Genomic DNA, 19,571 nt, shown 5'->3' with positions numbered 1-19,571 from the left:
ACACATCCACCTGACACAGCTCTTCCTCTCCCAGCAGACCAACCCTCGGACATGTCCTCTTCGGGGACCCCACTGGCTCAGAGGACCCTTTGTGCATCTTCCAAATGCAGTCATTGGCCCCTGCCCCCTGTCCGCTGCAGTTCTGAAGGTCTCTTCTGGGAGGGGACATGGCATCTGGACCTCCCAGGGGAACAGGAGAAGGGTGCTCTAAAACAGAGGAGACCATGAAGAGCCTGACTTGGAGGTGGCAGTGTGGACAGCATGTTTTGGGCACAGCAAGCAGGCAGATAGGTCCAGTGTAGTCTTACTGTTTTTTTGTAAAATCGACTTATTTATTAAAATGAATGTATCTTAGGGGCGCCTGGGTGGCGCAGTCGGTTAAGCGTCCGACTTCAGCCAGGTCACGATCTCGCGGTCTGTGAGTTCGAGCCCCGCGTCGGGCTCTGGGCTGATGGCTCGGAGCCTGGAGCCTGTTTCCGATTCTGTGTCTCTCTCTCTCTCTGCCCCTCCCCCGTTCATGCTCTGTCTCTCTCTGTCCCAAAAATAAATAAAAACGTTGAAAAAAAAAAATTTAAAAAAAAATAAAATGAATGTATCTTATAATGAAAGTTTATGTTCCTACCTAAATCACCATAAATAGAAAGTGACTATAAAAACTAACGTAACAGGGCACCCGGGTGGCTCAGTCAGTGAAGTGCCCGACTTCAGCTCAGGTCATGACCTCACGGTTCATGAGTTCGAGCCCTGCTTGGCGCTCTCTGCTATCAGCACAGAGCCTGCTTTGGATTCTCTGTCCCCCTCTCTCTCTACCACCCAACCCCTCTCTGCCTCTCTCTTTCTCAAAACTAATACAAAATAAACAAAACAAAAAAAAGTAATGCAACAAAAACAAGCATTATTAATTTGTAAAAAGAATAAAATTAAAAATAAAAATACCAGGGTTCTGGTTCTAGGATGGCTCCATTCTACCTCTCCCACTGAATGCGCCTTCGAATCTGACAGAATGCATGGAACAGCTATTTGGGGACTTGGAAAAGTAAATAATAGCAGGCAGGCTGGAGAAAAAGAGCAGAATTTGAAGTGCCACCAAACTGACAGTGAGTTTGCCATTTTCCCTTTCTTTCTTTCTTTCTTTCTTTCTTTCTTTCTTTCTTTCTTCCCTTCCTTCTCCTTTCTTTTCTTTTTTTTTATTTTTGAGAGATAGAGAGAAAGAGGGAGAAAGAGAGAGACTGAGCATGAGTGGGGAGGAGCAGAGAGAGGGGAGACCCAGAATCCGAAGCAGGCTCCAGGCTCTGAGCTGTCAGCACAGAGCCTGACCTGGGGCTTGAACTCACAAACCACGAGATCATGACCTGAGCCGAAGTTGGACTCTTAACCGACTGAGCCACCCAGGTGCCCCATGGGATGAATGTATTTCTTATTATGAATCACAAGATCACAGAGGTCCCCTCTGGGAGACACATCCCAGCAAGCCCTGAATGATGGGGAATCAGCCAGGTGAAGTGAGGGGACGGTGCTCCTGGCAGATTGGTTTCAGGGGCTGAGCCCAGCGGAGGGCAGATTGTATCTGATTGACCTCTCTTGCCCTCCAGCTGTTCTTTAGAGTCCTGGCAATCCCCACCCACCTGGGAGTGCAGATCAAGGTCTGTTTGGACATCTGCCCTCCAGGCTGCATCCAAGGCACTAAAGTGTAGGAAACTAGGATGAGGCACTGATGTCAGAGGCCCCTCAGCCTGGGAATCCCCGTGGCCCCATCTGGGCCATGCAGGTGAATCATGTTTCAGCCCCATGGCTCTCTGCAACCCCTCCCTCTCTCCCCCAAGCCTGAGAGACACTTCTCTAGCCTGGAGGCTGTGGAGGAGACCTGCCTGTACCCATGGTATCTGTCCCAGGCATATAAAATGCAGAGGCCTGGGAGAGGCCTGTTTCACATCCTTTCTGGGGCTCTGAGCAAAGCCTGGCTGGGGGCAGGCGGGGTAGGGTCTTAAGTGATGCCCCTCCTCCTTTCAGTATCCACGACTTTCCAGGGGAAGGGGCCAAATGGAGGCATGTACCCCTGCTCAGGTTTTCTGTCGTCCATTGCGTTGACACATTTCTCTAATGCCACCACCTTTATGCCGTAAATACGGATGCCGTGGATGTGTATGTAAACAGCAGCATGCCAAGGCAAACACGCCTTAAAGCATTTGTGGGAAGTACCTCTGAATCCACCCTAGGGATCTGCCAGGTTTTCACAGGCAGGTTCTCAAGCCGTGTGTGGATTATTGCTGCCAAGAGACTCAGCGAAGGAGATATTTTTCTCAGTTTTTGCCCCCTCTTGTGCTCCTAGCTAGAGGTTAACTTTCGTTTTCTTTTTTTTTTAATTTTTTTATTTATTTTGAGAGAGAGAGAATGAGTAGGGGAGGGGCAGAGAGAGAGTCAGAGAGAATCTGCCAGTGCAGAGCCCGATGCCGGGTCCGAACCCACAAACCCTGAGATCATGACCCAAGCTGAAACCAAGAGCCAGACGCTCAACTGACTGAGCCACCCTAGGCGCCCCAAGGTTAACTTTCTATTTGTTACCTTTAAAGGCATTTTAAAGGCTTTTCTAACACTGTATCATGGGTGATGGACATATAGTATATGGCTTATCTGTGGTAGGGAGCCAGGTTTTTTCCTTGCAGACGCAAGGCTGGCACGGATGCTGGGGATGATGCTGGAATTGCATTAGGGTAGGGATCTGTGTGAGAGCAGCTTGAGGGTCTCTCCCTGGAGGCTGTGCTACAGGGAGCCAGGTGGAGTGACCCCAGGCAGTGAAGCAGTGGCCAGTGTGTGTCACCGACACAGGGGACATTCTTCCCAGCGTGGAGCCCACCCCTCACACAGCCTGGAGAAAGATGTCTGAGTTTGCAGAACAATATACCCAGGTGTGTGGGAGGCAGGGGGCAGCCAGTCTGGGGGTACCCAGAGGCCAAGTGCACATGGAAGGAAATGGTGCCTTGACTGGACCCCGGAGCCCTCACTGACCCCTCTCTGCTCCTCAGGCCCAGCCAGAGCCAAATGGCTTCTTGCAGGAGGGATCTGGGAGGGGTGCTGTGCTGAGCCACCAGGAACTAGGGGGAATCTGCAGGGAGTACCTCCAAGTTACCAAAGAGTTCCACCTTTCATGGGATAAATGAGGCCACAGGTGGGCGGGCACGAGTCCTGCAGGCAAAGTGTCACTGGAGCAATTTTGGGGCATCAAGACTCTTTCCATGTCCGGTGATACCGGCCCAGGTCAAGTTGGCCAACACAAAACAAAACAAAAAAGGGAATCAACTGTGTCATATACAAAAAAAGCCTAACACCGGGGCTAACTTTGAGTGCAGCTGGATCCCAAACACGGTGCTCAAGGCTTTTCCCCCTACCCCCTCTCAGGGGCAGAAAGGGGCCTTCCCAGCCTCCCTTTGGTGACCAAATGGCCACCAACAGCTCAGGCCTGTATCTGCTCAACCTCCATTCCTGCTGGAAAGAGAGCATCGGGAGGACAGGCTGAACACCCTGCCCCCACTAAAACCTCCACTAAAATACACTTTTGTTAAACACACACACACACACACACACACACACACAGGGAGGATGGGGTAGCAACAACAGCAAGAAACTTTAGGAGGCTGGAAAGCAGGTGGATGAGTAACCAATGACAGAGCAGACCTGAGAAGTCAAAGCCCAGTGGACTAAGTAAGGGGGTTGGTTCCGGTGAGGAGTCAGGCCCATGGCTTCTTTTCCAGACTCCTGTTAGAGTTCCTCCCCCAAGCAGCCCACCATGATTTCCCCACCAGGAGCTACTCCGCAAGCCCTGCCCTCTCCCTCAGAATATCCAGTCAGCTTCTTAGTCTCTATGTGACAGCCGAAGATTCCCGGACACCTGAGGAATACTACCAACAGGGAACATGTTGACCAAGACAAATGAGGGGGGAAGGAAAATTGGGGCAAACAAAAGCAATGAAGGAAGAAGAAAATTTCTAATAAAATGAAGTCACTAAAAAATAAGATTACTAATATCCTCAGAGAAGTAAGAGAGGATTTTACATCTGTGAGAAAAGAACAGAGTGTCATACATTTGAAAAGGAACATTCAAAGGAAAAACACATCATAGAAATTCAAAACATGTCAATAGAAATAAACAATAGAAGGTTTGGAATACAAAACTGAAAAATGTTCAGAGAGTAGAATGATATGGTTTTTTTTTAATGGAAAATAGGAAAGAGGGGCACCTGGGTGGCTCAGTCAGTTGAATGTCCAACTTCAGGTCAGGTCATGATCTTGTGGTTCTTGGGTCCGAGCCCCATGTTGGGCTGTGTTCTGACAGCTTGGAGCCTGGATCCTGCTTCACATTCTGTGTCTCACTCTCTCTCTCTTCCCCTCCTCCACTTGCACTCTCTCTCTCTCTCTCAAAAATAAATAGACATTAAAAAAATTTTTTTTAAATAGAAAGGGTAAAAAATTGGAGGACAAGTCCAAGAGGTCCAACATGAATACTAAGAGTCCCAAACAAAAAAAAAGAAAGTCTTCTGTGAAATTACTTAATAAAATATCCCAGCACTGAAGGGCCTGAGTCCATCTGGAAAGTGCTCCACACAAGGGATGGAAATGACCCATACCAAGGTGCATCATTGTAAAATTTCAGGGCACTTAGGGCTGGGATGAACAACTGTCTTGATTTGCCTAGGACTGAGTGGTTTATTAGGAAATGGGACTTTCAACGCTAAAGCCAGGATGGTCCTGGGAAAGCCAGAATGACCGGTCATCCTACTGAGAACCAAAAAAAAAAATTCTACAAAGCTCAGAGAGGTAAGCCACAAGACAATGTCTTCAAAATTCCCAAGAAATATGATTTCTGATTTAGAATTCTATACCCTGCTGAGCTTTCAAACATACTAGAAGTATGACGGTAAAGTAAGAACATTCCCAGGCATGTAAGGTCTCAAAATTTTGTTCCTAAGTATCTATTCGCAAGAAGCTACTGAAGGACGTGCTCCATCAAAATGAAAATAAGCCAAGAAAAATGAGGAGACAAGATACAGGAAGCAGGAGACCCAGTAAAAGAAGTGAGGAAGTGAGGAGGGAATTCCTCAAAGGATGACGGAGTGATCCCAGATCAGCAGCTCTGCTCCAGATGTGGGGGCAGCTGAGCCGTTCTGGCTCTGTGTGACACAAGAGACAGACAGACGGTCATCACTAAGATCCCCCTTCCCCTGCCACTTCCATCGGGCCATGCTCTTAACCCAAGGACAGATCACCCATGAGAGGTTGGCCCAGATTTTCATCAGGACTTGGCTTGCCTTGACCATGTGCTGCTGAGGATTTCTCCCCTCGTGCTCTGCTGAGGACACATGTATCACTCCCAGAAGTTCTTGGCTTTCCCCGAGAGCCAGAGGGCCATGGCAGGCTCAGAAGTGGAAAATACAAGGCAGCCCATTCCCTCTGGCCATACTTCTGTCGGGTGCCCGGTGCACACCTCAGCCTTGCCAGTCGCCTGGCTGTGGAGAGCCCTGTGTTTCCCCAGACTCACTTGTGACCTTGCTTGCCACTTCCCCAGAAGGGGCCTTGTCAGCTCCCAGCGAAGGGGAAGTCAGCCCACGACCCAGAGAGTGCTCTCCTCACCCTCTCCTGGAGCCTCTGTCCAGTGTGCTTACCCTCTGTTTTTAAGAATAGGTGGTATATTGTCTGGAATGGATACACAGGTGGAACTATAAAGAAAAGCAAGGAAACAATTAGCATGAAAGGATGGTCATCAGCTAGAGTTGAGGGTTAGGAGGTCAGCTTGTTTGCAGAAGGTGAATAAGGGGTTTTAAGGTACTGATAATGCTTTTTATATCAGCCTGGATATCAGTTCACAGATGTTCATTTAGTTTTAATAATTAAAAAATTGTTATAATTTAAATTGTAGATGTATTTATAAACTCTTTTGTGTTTAATTTTTGTATAAGAGAGGAGGGGCACCTGGGTGACTCAGTCGGTTAAGTGTCTGACTCTTGACTTAGACTCAGGTCGTGGTTTCATGGTTTGTGAATTCAAGCCCCACATGGGGCTCTGTGCTGAGAGTGCAGAGCCTGCTTGGGATTCTCCCTGTCCCTCTCTCTCTGCCCCTCCCCCACTCACACGCATGTGCGTGAGCTCACACACACACACACACGCACGCACACACTTTCTCTCTCTCAAAATAAATAAATAAACTTTAAGAAATAATAATAAGGTGCCTGGGTGGCTCAGTCAGTTAAGTATCTGACTTCGGCTCAGGTCAAAATCTCATGGCTTGTGGTTTCAAACCCCACGTCCAGCTCTGAGCTGTCAGCACAGAGCCTGGAGCCTGCTTCGGATTCTGTGTCATCATTGTTCTCTGCCTCTCCCCTACTCATGCTCTGTCTCTTTCTCTCTCTTTCAAAAATGAATAAACATTAAATTTTTTTAATAAAATAATAAAAGTATAGAGAGGAAAAAATATTGAGGGATCATCTCTGGGTTGATCTCCAAACAAGGCCCAGGATTTATCCTGATTAGATAACCCAGGTCCCTGCTCAGGGATGGGAGAAGGGGATGCTGAACTCTCACTGGCCAGGCTTTAGTTAACCCCTCACCCCACCCTAACCAGGATTCCATCCAGTGGTGAGAAATTGTCCCGGGAAGTAAGGAAGCATGACGATTGGGAATCCAAAACAAAACCCCTTCTCTGTGGTTCAGGGGAGCAATCGGGCAGTATATTTTGATCCCCTTGAAAGGACTACCATTCTTCAGCCCAATGGCTCTCCTTATAGAAGTGTGTCCTCAGGAAATAATTGAGGATGGAGACCAAGAGTGAGGGACCCTATGGATTATGGAGCAACAGAGGGGCCGACTGTTCCCTCTTTGAAGAGCTCTATTTTCAGTTACCAGCCTATGGTGGGTCTTGGTGCTATCAACCTGCATGTGGCAGACTGGCTGCAAGTTGGACCCTGAGCTTGCAGACACAGGAGCTTCCTGAGATGTGGAAGCAGCAGGTTCTGTCAGCAGGAGCTGAGAGCCATATGGCGCATAAAAATAACTGAAGCCAGTCCTCCCCTCACAGCCAGGTCTATTGGGTGGCCTCCTGAAGTCAAAGCCAGGTGCATTCCCAGCTGAGGCAAGCAGAACCCCTGGGCTCATGCCTGGGGGAGGCCCTCATACCTCCATGGCATCCTTTCAGACACCAGAAAACAGGGAGGAGCCCTTTATGGGGCCCAAATTGGAATGAGATGAGTGCCTCAGCCCCAGGCTTTGTTGGGGAGGGAGAAGTGGAGGACCACAGCATTTTGTGGACACTGGACAAGATACTGCCACTGCTCGGAGCAGCAGGCATGAGTTGACATGGTCCAGGGCCCTACCCAGGGTGGACTCTTTTCTCCCCTAAGGTTCCTATGAGAGTCAGGGAGAATTTGGCTATTGACTAAGGTCTCTTCTTCAGCTGAGTCCATTAGGGGCTGCTCAGTGGGCTCCCTACTTCCTGGAAGCCAGGCCACATTGGGGTTCTCAATATTCAGGTTGCCCTCCCCAAGCTCCCCGCCCCTGAGCCCCACTCCTTTGCTGAATCTCTAGACCACATCTATCTTCTGCTCAGGTTGTACCAGTTTCCCCTCCCAGGGACAGGGCCAAGAGCTGGGCCTAGAGTCAGGAGCCCAGGGGCCTGGGGTACTAGTCACTGAGCTGATAACCCTGCCCATCCTGCTTTACCTTTTAGGGTCCAGATTTTCTCATCTATAAAGTAGGTAATCATTCCCATGTGTTGTTTTAAGGATTAGGTGACATATGAGAACAAAAGACACATAAAGCATGACACATGTTTTCTCTTGAACTGAAACCTGGGACATAGAAACTGTCCAGGTCAGGTGGAGCAGGCACTTTGCCCAAGACCTTTGAGAAAGAGTCCAAGTTCAGTACCCCCACCACCACCACCCAACCAAGGACACAGGGACTGTCCCTGTTCCTGCAGAAGTAGTCCCAAGCAAAGATGCCCATTTGACTCTTTTAATAATGCCCTGGTCTGGCTGGAGCTTCAGATACGCTATCTGGGGAGCAAGTCTGATGTGGACCCTATGAGGAAACCTGTAATTCAGGCCTCTTCTTGGAGCTTCTGCAGGCCCTGCACAGATAGAAGTAAAACTGAACAATGCTGAAACATGGACTCTGCAGAGGTATAGCTGGACAGGAGTAGGCACTCTTTCTCATGTCAAGGGAAGGAAGAGAGCTGGGGCTCTCGGGACACACACAGTGCCAGGAGCTGTGTGCCTCAGCTCCTCCCAAAAAGCTGCAGGGGGACTAGGAACATCATCCTAAAAGGGCTCTGAGCTCTATCCCACGGCACACCCGGCCCTGACAGTAAGATAGAACAGTATAGGATGCTTATTCTCACCAGCACTATTCTCTTTGTTTCTCCTGAAAAGTTCTGTCCAATGTGTTATGATAAGAAAAGTGTGTGAGGTTTAACCACCAGAAAGGAAAAGAGTAAATTACCATGAATTGTAGACATAACTGCCTTCTGGAAAAACAAGACTGTTAGAACTAATGAGATATAAAACCCACATGTAAAATCCAATACCAATATGCAGTTAAAGATATAATGGAAAGAGGAGGGTATCAGGGAAGACAGTGGAGCAGGAAGCACCAAGACTTTTCAGCCAGACAGCTGAACTGGCAGAATCCATCTGGTGTAACTATCTTAGAACTCTGGAGCCTGTTCAAAGACCTGCAGCTTCCATCAGAATGCTTGGAAATGTTCAGTTAATTTTGGTCAATTTAAGATCATAGCACAGTAGCAGCTACCCATCTTCCACCCACCTCACCCCACCCAGCCTCATGACAGGCAGCCATACACAGGTTCCTGGAATAGTTTACCCACAGCTTGTGGGAGCCAAGGTGGACAATAAGGGTCTTGTCTGCAAATTCTGGAGGATCTGATGCTTATTGCTGTTTCTGATCACAAAAGTGCAGATACAGAGGCAGGCCACCATTGCTGCAATCTGTACTGGCTGAAGAGGCTTCCAGGGGACTTCAAGGGCCTATTGTTTTCCCCCTTCATTTATTCCTTTTTCTCCTTTTAGAAGCTGGACTTTTAAGGATTTGGTTATTTAGAACCAACCACATATACAAGGGAATTTAGAAAGTTACTGTACATGCAGAGAAAAGCATAGGCTCAGAAAAGACCCAAAAGGACCTTAAATGTATATCCCAGCCCAGAGGCACCCTACAACAATTTTTTAAAAAGAAATAGATAAAACCCTGCAGAAATCTCACCTCCAGAGTTACCACATTATAAGACTCAAACATCCCATTTCAACAACAACAACAAATCACAAGACCTACAAATAAACAGGAAGATATAGAAAATTAAAGGGAGGAAATTAATCAAAGAAGCCATCCCTGGGGCACCTGGGTGGCTCAATAGGTTAAGTGCCTGACTCTTGATTTCGGCCCAGGTCATAATCTCACAGTTTGTGGATTTGAGCCCCATGTCAGGCTCCACACTAACAGTGTGGGGAAAAGATAAAAGAAAAATGAACAGAACCTAACAGGTCTGGGGGACACCATTAAGTAAACCGCAATGCATGTTGCTAGAGTCCCAGAAAGAGAAAAGAGAGAAAGGGGAAGAGAGATTATTTGAAGAACTAGTGGCCCAAAACTTCCCAAATTTGATAAAAGACATAAATATAAACATACAAGAAACATAATGAACTCCAAGTAGGGTAAAAACAAAGAGACCCACACTGAAACATATTATCAAACTGTCTAAAGACAGAATATTGAAAGCAGCAAGAGAAAAGTGACTTGTCCCATACAAGGAATCCTCAATAAGATTATCTGAAGATTTCTCATCAGAAACCTTGGAGGCCAGAAGGTAGTGGGTTGATCTATTCAGAGTGTTGAAAGTAAAACAATTAGCAACTATCAATTATATGTAGCAAAACTGTATGTCAAAAATGAGGGAGACATTAAGACATTCACAGATAAATAAAAGCTGAGGGAGTGCATTACCACTATACCTGCTCTACAGTAAATACCACAGGGAATCTTTAGGTTGAAATGAAAGGACACTAATTAGTAACTTGAAGCCATATAAACATTTCTGGTAAAGATACGTACATGGGCAATTATAAAATCCTGTATTATGATAACTTTGTTACTCCACTTTTTGTTTTCTATATGATATTGTAGACTAATGCATCTTTTATTTAAAAAATAATTATTGGTCTGTGTCTCCCTCTCTCTCTGCCCCTCCCCCACTCACACTCTGTCTCTGTCTCTCAAAAATGAATAAATGTTAAAAAAAATTTTGCGTGAAACAAGGAATGTCTGTTGTATTTTTTTAATATAGTTTGTTGTCAAATTGGCTAACATACAAAAATTTTTAATTAAAAAAAAGGGGGGCACCTGAGTGGCTCAGTTGGCTAAGTGTCCAACTTTGGCTCAGGTCATGATCTCATGATTAGTGGGTTCAAGCCCCATGTCAGTTTCTGTGCTGGAAGCTCAAAGCCTGGAGCCTGCTTTGGATTCTGTGTCTCCCTCTCTCTCTGCCCCTCCCCTACTCACACTCTGTCTCTGTCTCTCAAAAATGAATAAATGTTAAAAACTTTTTAAAAATAATTATTAGGGCGCTTGGGTGGCTCAGTCAGTGAAGTGTCCAACTCTTGCTCAAGTCATGATCTCATGGTTGTAAGATTAAGTCCCACATCAGGCTCTGCACTGGGTGCTTAAGATTCTCTCTCTCTCCCTCTCTCTTTCTGCCCCACCCTGCTCGTGCTCTCTGTCTCTCAAAACTGCGTAAAAGTTTAAAAAAAAAATTTTTTAAGTTGGGAAACGAGGGGCACCTGGGTGGCTCTGACGGTTGAGCGTCCTGCTCAGGTCATGATCCCAGGCTCGTGGGATCATCCCCTTCTCACGCTCACTCCCTCTTAAAAAAAAAAGAAAAAAATAAACAGGAAATGAAAGAAAGATTATCCTCTGGGTCTGGGCCTTCCTTATAATCCCATCTGGTCCAACACTTGTCCCTGCAGACACTTCCCCCTGTCTCCCATAAAGGAGTTAGGTTCAGGCCACACAGTCCCAAAATGTCCAGCACTAGATCCTGGCTGCCAGTGGGCTCCGGTTCTGAACCGCGTGCAACACAAGAAGGAAGGATGCCCACCTGCAGGGTGGGTCTCCAGGGAGGCCTTCCCCCCCTCTACAGATGCCATGCAGACTGGCTGCCTCATAACTGTCAGGAGTGCCCCAGGACCTCCAGATACTGGGCTTGGAGACCTGAATGTGAAGAGACGGATGCATCTGACAGGTGTGGGCTGGGCAGCCAGAGTAGGGGATATGAGCAGGGACATGGAGGCTGAAGTGCATGCCTAGTTGGGGGAAGCTGTGACTCAGAAGCCTGCCTTCAGGGGTTAGGCCTCTTCGGGTCAGGTTCCCTTCAGGTGCATTTTTCAGTATGGCAGCGTCTGATTGGCCCAGCCTGTGATGGTGCCCACCCTTTGGCCTGCTGAAGACATAGCCTTCCTGACAGTCTCACCAGGATGTTCAGTGTTCATTAGAGAGTGTGGTGGTTATTTCCCCAAGCAAAACCCTGGTGTTCTGGCCAGAAGGGAAAGGAAATGGATGCTGAGAAGGCAGACTCAACAGATGGAGGCACCAGGAGGATGGACTTGGGTCCAGAACTAGGGTCTGGGGTGGGAAAGAGACACAGCACCTGAGGCTGGCACCCACAGGCCAAACACAATGTTTGGAAGGGCTGGCCTGTCCCAGGAGGGGCCGCGGTGATCCCTCTGCCAGCCAAGTCCCCTGGAGGCTGTGGTTTGGGGATGCCAACATCAGTGCCCATGTGGGCTGGTGGACAGAACAGGGCCCAGGACCCAGACACACCTGTGCTCAAGTCTCAGCTCTGCTGGGTACTTAGCTTGTGAGCTGGGCACTGACCATTCACTCTCTGAGCCTTACTTTCTGCATCTGTAAGATGGGAAGGCTAAGGGATGAGATGAGGGGGCAGGCAGGGAGAAGTGGCCCCATCATCCTTCCTGGGCCAGGACCCCAGACATCTCCCCTGCTTCTTCCTCCCCACTGACTACCACCTGAATCCCTTCCACTTGTATGTTAGCCACATCCCCTTTGCACTATTTAGTCTCAGGCTTCACTGCTTCTCACCTGCATTACTGAGTCACTTGAACAGCACACATCTTGACCAAGCACCCACTATGAATGTGCCAGGTGGGGGGGCTGACCCTAGGAGTGCAGCAGTGAGCAACCCAGTCCCCTCCTAGAGGAATTGCAGCACAGGGAGAGCCACGTGGTGCTGGGAGGCCACCAGGCAGGCAGGTCTGGTGTGTGCCAAGGCCTGGTGAGTCGTTCATCCCGGAGTGCAGGGATCCTCCCCTGGGCAGGTCAGAGAGTGCACAGTGTGGCTTGACCACTCTCGGTTGTAAGCCAGAGCCAGGCATCTGTGCCCCCTCAGTGACATCATCACAGGGTAGACATGCCCCTGACCCCAGCACCCCTTGCAGCCCTGGGATTGGTTCAGGTGTTCCTGGGGCCTGTCATCCTCGAGGCTTTGTTTGATGACTGGGCTGGAATAAAGGACACTAAAACAATAACAGTGGGGGGGGGGGGATGCATATCAGTGACACCTTTTGCAGTGCCCCATTGTAGTCTTATCCACTCCAATATGTTTTGTATCGCTCTATGTGTGCAGTGGTCTCTCCTTTTTTTATATAATTTTTTAATGGTAACTTGCTTGTTTTGAGAGGTGGAGGGAGGGACAGAGAAAGAGGGAGAGAATCCCAAGCAGGCTCCATGGGGCTCAGTCTCATGAACTTTGAGATCATGACCTCAGCGGAAATCAAGAGTCAGACACTCAACCAACTGAGCCACCCAGGCGCCCCTCTCCTTCTATACCATGACCGCTTCTGTGTTGCCACCAAGTCTTCATTACCCCATTATCGGTGACAACAGACACCGCGCTAACAGGTGCATGCTAATGTTCTTGTCCCATCTCCTTTCGCTCATCATCTATTGTGCTCTGGATTTAATCCCCTGCTTATAGTTCATGCCAAAGCAGACCGCTCTTCCCAGCTTTTCCCCTTCAGATGATTTTCTTGGGATGCGTTTCCAAGCATTTGACTGAGGTGAAAGGCGCTATCAAACTTCAGGCTGTTGGCACATGGAGCCAGATCTTGTACGATTCAAAGGGGCCGTGACACAGTACACCCGCCCCCCCCCCCAGCTGTATTTAATGGGATGCTCCAACATACCTGATAGCACCGGCTGTTTAATGCAGTCTTGTGCATTTAATGGGTATAAAGCAGAAGCCTACTGGAGCCATATCATGCACGTGTCTGTTCACACACACAGAGCCCCAGGCCCCCAGCAGGGCAGAAGGAGAGAATCGAAACCTCTCTTTAGAGGTCACAGGCAGAGCAGCCTGCCAGTCTGCCCAGTGTCCCCAGCCATGGTGAGCCCCTCAGGCTCAGACCCTGTCTATGCCCAGACCCCCAAATCCCTGCACATACACCATGCAGGCTGTGTTCACAGAAACACAGATTGGAAGACTTACTGGTGATTTCAAGGATTTTTCAAGGGAAATTGTGACAATAAACAATTTTCCCATCATCACTGGCTTTTAAAAAAATTTTGGTAGAGGCGTGTGGGTGGCTCAGTTCAACTTCAGCTCAAGTCATGATCTCATGGTTTGTGGGTTTGAGCCCCACATGGGGCTCTGTGATGACAGCTCAGAGCCTGGAGCCTGCTTAGGATTCTTTCTCTCTCTCTGCCCCTCTCCCACTCATACTCTGTCTCTCTCTCTCTCTCAAAAATACATATTAAAAATTTTTTAATTGTGGTAAAATACACATAACATAAAATCTATCATCTTAGCCATTTTTAAGGGCACAGTCCAATGCTATTAAATACATTCATGTTGTTGTGCGGCCATCCCTGCCATCTTTTTTTTTTTTTTTTAACATTTATTTATTTTTGAGACAGAGAGAGACAGAGCATGAACGGGGGAGGGGCAGAGAGAGCGGGAGACACAGAATCGGAAGCAGGCTCCAGGCTCTGAGCCATCAGCCCAGAGCCCGACACGGAGCTCGAACTCACGGACTCACAGACCGTGAGATCGTGACCTGAACTGAAGTCGGACGCTTAACCGACTGAGCCACCCAGGCGCCCCCATCCCTGCCATCTATCCTCGTAACTCTTTACATCTTGCAAAACTGAAATTCTGTCCCCATTAAACACTAACTCCCCATTTCCCCCTCCCTCCAGCCCCTGGCAACCACATTTCTTCCCCTTTCTGTCTCTATGAATGTGACTACTCTAGTACCTTGAATAAGTGGAATCACACAGTATTTGTCTTTTGGTGGCTGGCCTTTTTCACTTAGCATAATGTCCTCAAGCTTCATTCATGTTGTAGCACATGTCAGAATGTCCTTCCTTTTTAAGGCTGAATAATATTCCGTTGTAAGGATAGCCCACATTTTGTTCACTCATTCATCATCAGTGGACACTTGAGTAGCTGTATCATTGGCTTTTTAAAAAAAATTTTTTTTGAGAGAGAGAGAAAGCAGGGAAGGGGCAGAGAGGGGAGAGAGAGAGAATCCCAAGCAGGCTCCACACTGTCAGTGCAGAGCCCGATGCAGGGCTCGAACTCACAAACAGTGAGATCATGACCTAAGCAAAAGTCAGACGCTTAACTGACTGCGCCGCCCAGGTGCCCTGCAACATTGGCTTTTATTTTATTTTTCTTTTTTTTAATTTTTTTTAACGTTTATTTATTTTTGAGACAGAGAGAGACAGAGCATGAATGGGGGAGGGTCAGAGAGAGAGGGAGACACAGAATCCGAAACAGGCTCCAGGCTCTGAGCTGTCAGCACAGAGCCTGACGCGGGGCTTGAACTCACGGACCATGAGATCACGACCTGAGCCGAAGTCGGACGCTTAACCGACTGAGCCACCCAGGCGCCCCAACACTGGCTTTTAAAAATTATCCCTGGGGGAGCCTGGGTGGCACAGTCAATTAAACATCCAACTCTTGATTTCAGCTCAGGTCAGGATCTCATGGTTTTGGGTTCAAGCTCTATGTCTGGCTCTGCCTATTTGGGATTCTCCCCTCCCTTGTGCTCATGCATTCTTTCTCTCTCTCTCAAGATAAATAAATAAACTTAAAAAAAAATTATCCCTAGACATCTAAAGCATGGAAAACCATGAGGTGGTTAAAAAAAAAAAGAAAGAAAAGAACAAACACTCTCTATGCTGCCAAGGAAAGATCTTCAAAATACATTGTTAGTAAAAAGAGCACAGGAGAATGCGTACAATATTCTAATAAAGACAGAAAAGGTGCCATATATATATATATATATATATATATATATATATATATATATATATTCTTCATCCTTGCATAAGGAAGCTCTCCTACAAGCAGTTGCTTATGGAACTGGGGCGTTGGGTAGGGGGGCTCTGTCTTCACATGGCTGTGTTTTTGCACATGGGCGTGGGATGCCCCCAGCACCCAGTACTTTCCCTGATCCCCTACTAGGTCACTCAACCCCTATCTCTCCAGGAACCACAGCCTGGCTCCTGCCACCCAAGCACACACTCCCATGACCACAGCGTGTTGACCCCCAGCTTGCCTAAGCTTTTGCACACGCTAATCCCCTTGGCCTGGCAAGTCTCCAGACAGACTGCCTCCTGCCCTCAGTCCTCAGCACAGACAGCACCACCTGCCCCCAGCCCTTCTCTGGGCTCCTTCTCTGGAGCCCCTGCTGGAGGAAGGAGGAGGCTGGCTTGTGCCCCCAGGGCCCCCACAGCCCTGTGCTCCCCAGCACACCTGCAGGAAGGGGCAGAAAGATTGGTGGGGCACCACCATTCCCCTCTCCCCTCACCTGGGCACACCCTGCAGAGCACATGCCTCCGTGGGACACTCTCTCTGCACACATTGGTCTGCTCGTGGTCTACTTCCCACCGCCAGTTCTGAGAGATCCCACTGAGTCCATGGCACCTAGAATGGTGCAGAGGGAGCCAGAGACTGCAGCAGCAGGAACACAAACCCATCCACTGAGCCCCAGGCCTGGGCCCAGCCGAGGTCACAATGGGTAGCTGGAGGTCAGAGGGGTGATGCCAGCAGCCTGTCCACTCTTTGGGCATCCCTGTGGACCACGATGGTTCTGGCATCCAGCTCCGCTCCAGCCTCCAGTGTGAGCCTGTTGCTCCAAAGCAGAGCTGAGTCTGAGCCCACCCACCTTCCCACGTGCCCAGCATCCCGCATCCAGCCCCCAGTGGCAGTCCAGGCCTGGAGGTGATCTGGGGGTTTCCCAGCTCACCTCTTGAAGTAGTGGCATCCTGGCCTCCCCAGAAGGGCTTCTCCCACCCTGCCCTGCAGAGAGGTTTCTAGAATCACCTCCACCCAAGATAGTGGCTCATCTTTGAGAAAATTGGACTGGGATCCCTGGAGAGAGAAGGTGCCAGGTATCCAGCAGGAGAGACCACGCTTTGCCGGCCTGGCATGAGTTCTGTCTTATGGAATTAGGCTCAGACACCAGGCCCTGGGTGTGGGGCAGAGCTGGCGCTCATCCCAGAGCTGACAGCCACCCCCTCAGTGAGCTCAGCAGCCTCCCGTGTGCCCACATGCACACCTGCGGCCTCCCCCACAGGTTGGCAAGAGGTGGTTTTGTGACATTTCACAGTTGCATCAGCTGAAAATTGAACACTTACAGCTTTGCCAGGGAGGTGAAAATAAAGTTGCCGCTGTGCTCAGGGCCAGGACTGTGCCGGCAGACATCCACGCTGGTTCCCACACTGCCAACCCCCCACCCCCACCCGTGGGGTGTGTGCTGTGACCCAGTCCCCGTACACCCTCAGGACAGCCCTCCTCAGGGCTCCCTCCAACCCTCAACCTCAGCTCTGACTCTGCACACCCCTGTCTCTACTTTCAGAGCCAGGTCACCCAAGGGGTCAGGAAAGACAGAAATGGGCCTGGGTTCCAGTCTGCCATGGGAAATGCAGAGGCAGAGTGAGCAGGGTGATGGGGGGACTCTGTTTCCTGGAAGGTCCCTACAGGAACCCTGCAGGACTCCCTGGTTAAGAATGTGGGGGTGATGGCGACTGGATGACTCAGTCGGTTAAGTGTCTGACTCTTGATTTCAGTTCAGGTCATGATCTCATAGTTCAGGAGATCGAGCCCCAGGTTGGGCTCTGCACTTACAGCTCAGAGTCTGCTTAGGATTCTCTCTCCCTGTCTCTCTGCCCCTCCCCTGCTTGCTCTCTTTCTCTCTCTCTCTCTCTCTCTCTCTCTCTCATTCTCTCTCTCAAAATAAATGAATAAACATTAAAAAAGAGGGGCAGCTGGGTGGCTCAGTTGGTTGAGTGTCCAACTTCGGCTCAGGTCATGACCTAACAGTTCGTGAGTTCGAGCCCCACATTGGGCTCTGTGCTGACAGCTCAGAGCCTGGAGCCTGCTTCAGATTTGGTTTCCCTCCTGGCTGTCTGCCCCTCCCCCCGCTCCTGCTCTGGCTATCTCTCTAACAGAGAGATAAACATTAAAAAACATTTTAAAAAACATAACATTAAAATAATAAACATTAAAAAAAAAATTAAACGACTGTGGGGTGACTTCAATGCCCAGCATGGGGGATGGTTAAACAGTCACAGGCTTGGCCAGGACTCACAGACATAAGTGCCCTGAAGGCTTAGTTCAGGAAGACTGGCCTACAGGGATATGCGGAAGAACCTGGGGGAGGAAACCCAGGTCCACATCACACACATGGATGGGCACCTGCTACAGGCCAGCCCTTGACTAGTGCCAGCTCAGAGCACGTGCGCTGAGACCCACCTGGATGAGGTTCGGGTGAAGTCACTATACAAACAGGCCACAGGTGGCCTTTCTCTGCACCAGACACCACCAGCCACATCGCAAGCACCCAGCAGCGCTGACAAGGAGAATCTGGTGCTGCCCACCTGAAGTGAGGCCCAGCCTTGGCGGGGGTCACTGTAGGGAAGAAGGGAAGGCTTCACAGACGAGGAAGCATTTTAGCCAGGTGCACAGGGATAAGCGAGTGCACATGGCAGGAGAGCATTTCTGTGGAGGAAACAGCTGGATGGGTCAGTGGGTCTGAATCACACAGTCTGGAGCGCCAGGCTACACAGGGCCACCTGAGAGAACCGCACGTTAAACAGGCTCACGCAATGGAGGAGTCCACACAGCAGCTTCAAGCACAGCAGGACGCAAGGCCCCACCCAAGGAACTCAGGAATGTGCCCACCTCCCTGGCTCCTTGTGGGGCCAAGATGGCCCAAATGGTGCCATTCTTGCCTGCTCAGGGACTCCAGGGGGAAGAGACTTCTGAGTACCACAGAAGTTCTGGGATTGCACATGAGCTCTCCAGTTTGGATCAGACCCATCCCTGAACTAATCGTCTTTGTGGCCAGGGGTAGGGGCAATATGTTAATTGTCCAAGTCTTATCAAAAGCAACCTTCATTGCTTTGGGGTAGGAGTGGAAGGGGTTAGTCCCTAAATGGCTTGGACCAAGAGTAGAGGGTGGTTTGTTCCTGAGGAGTGCTGTGCTGCGGGGCTAAGGATCCCTGGAAGGCCTCCCAGGAAGTGATCACTGGACTTGGGTGGACACCAAAGTGCCTGTAGGAGGCAGAGCCATGCAGCCAGGAGCTCAGAGGACCAGCAGGCCCCAGCTCAGGCGTGCCTCAACTTCTCCTTGTTATTGCAGGCAGGCATGCCCCGGACACTGAGCACCTCCGACATGGTCACCCCAGGCAGCCTTGGCCCACCCCCCACGGAGCCCACGGAAGGCGAGCAGGCCGGGCAGCCCCTCCTGGACGGAGCTCCCTCCTCAGCTTCCCTGGACACCCTCATCCAGCACCTGGTGCCCACGACTGACTACTACCCCGAGGTGGGTGGCCCACTCAGTGGGGAGGAGGGGCCTAAGAGTGGGCTTTCTTCCACCAGGCATGGGGAGACAGTAGGGCTGGGGCTGGGCTGGGGCCTGAGGGCACATCCCTGCCATGACTTGGGGAGCACATGCTGCCTTTCTCTTTGTCCCCCCAGAAAGCCTACATCTTCACCTTCCTTCTGAGCTCCCGCCTCTTCATCGAGCCCCGGGAGCTCCTGGCCCGGGTCTGCCACCTGTGCATTGAGCAGCAGCAGCTGGACCAGCCGGTGCTGGACAAGGTGAGGGGCAGGGCAGGGGCCCTCTGAGTACGCAGGCGCTCCCCTGACGTGTCCTCACACATCTGCATCTTGGAGTGGCAGTGAGTCCCCATTCTCCGGAGGAGAAGCCCACAGGGGTTTCTGACTTATCAGAGGACCAGAGACAGAGGGGACAAAGTTGCAACCTTTAACCAGGTACTGTTTTCCAATGCCCTATGGGAGCCCTTGGGCTTACACCAAGTCCAGACCCAGGCCCCCAGAGCCCCGTCAGTAGGACCCTTGCCACGTGGGATGGTTCTGCAGCCTCTACTGGGCTTCCTGCCCTCCGCACGCTCTGTTCCAACCTTCTCTCCTCTGTGGGGTCCTCTGATGGCCTAGCCTTCTTGTGGTTCCCCACATCCGTCCC

The 19,571-nt window shown here is 49.9% G+C and overlaps 1 protein-coding gene across 1 annotated transcript in view; it reads left to right on the top strand.

Moving 5' to 3' along the window:
- RASGEF1C (RasGEF domain family member 1C) overlaps positions 1 to 19,571 on the top strand; it is an 87,711-nt gene that overhangs the window by 31,110 nt on the left and 37,030 nt on the right. The window contains exons 2-3 of the mRNA XM_058739716.1: positions 18,726 to 18,908; positions 19,064 to 19,186. Coding sequence (XP_058595699.1) covers positions 18,732 to 18,908; positions 19,064 to 19,186 — 300 coding nt within the window. The 5' untranslated portion in view covers positions 18,726 to 18,731. The remainder of the gene's footprint in view (positions 1 to 18,725; positions 18,909 to 19,063; positions 19,187 to 19,571) is intronic.

This window comes from Neofelis nebulosa, chromosome 1 (genome assembly GCF_028018385.1).
Source record: "Neofelis nebulosa isolate mNeoNeb1 chromosome 1, mNeoNeb1.pri, whole genome shotgun sequence".
NCBI lineage: Eukaryota > Metazoa > Chordata > Mammalia > Carnivora > Felidae > Neofelis > Neofelis nebulosa.
Note: the sequence above shows the minus strand (reverse complement) of the source record. Positions and strands in the feature narration are given on the sequence as shown.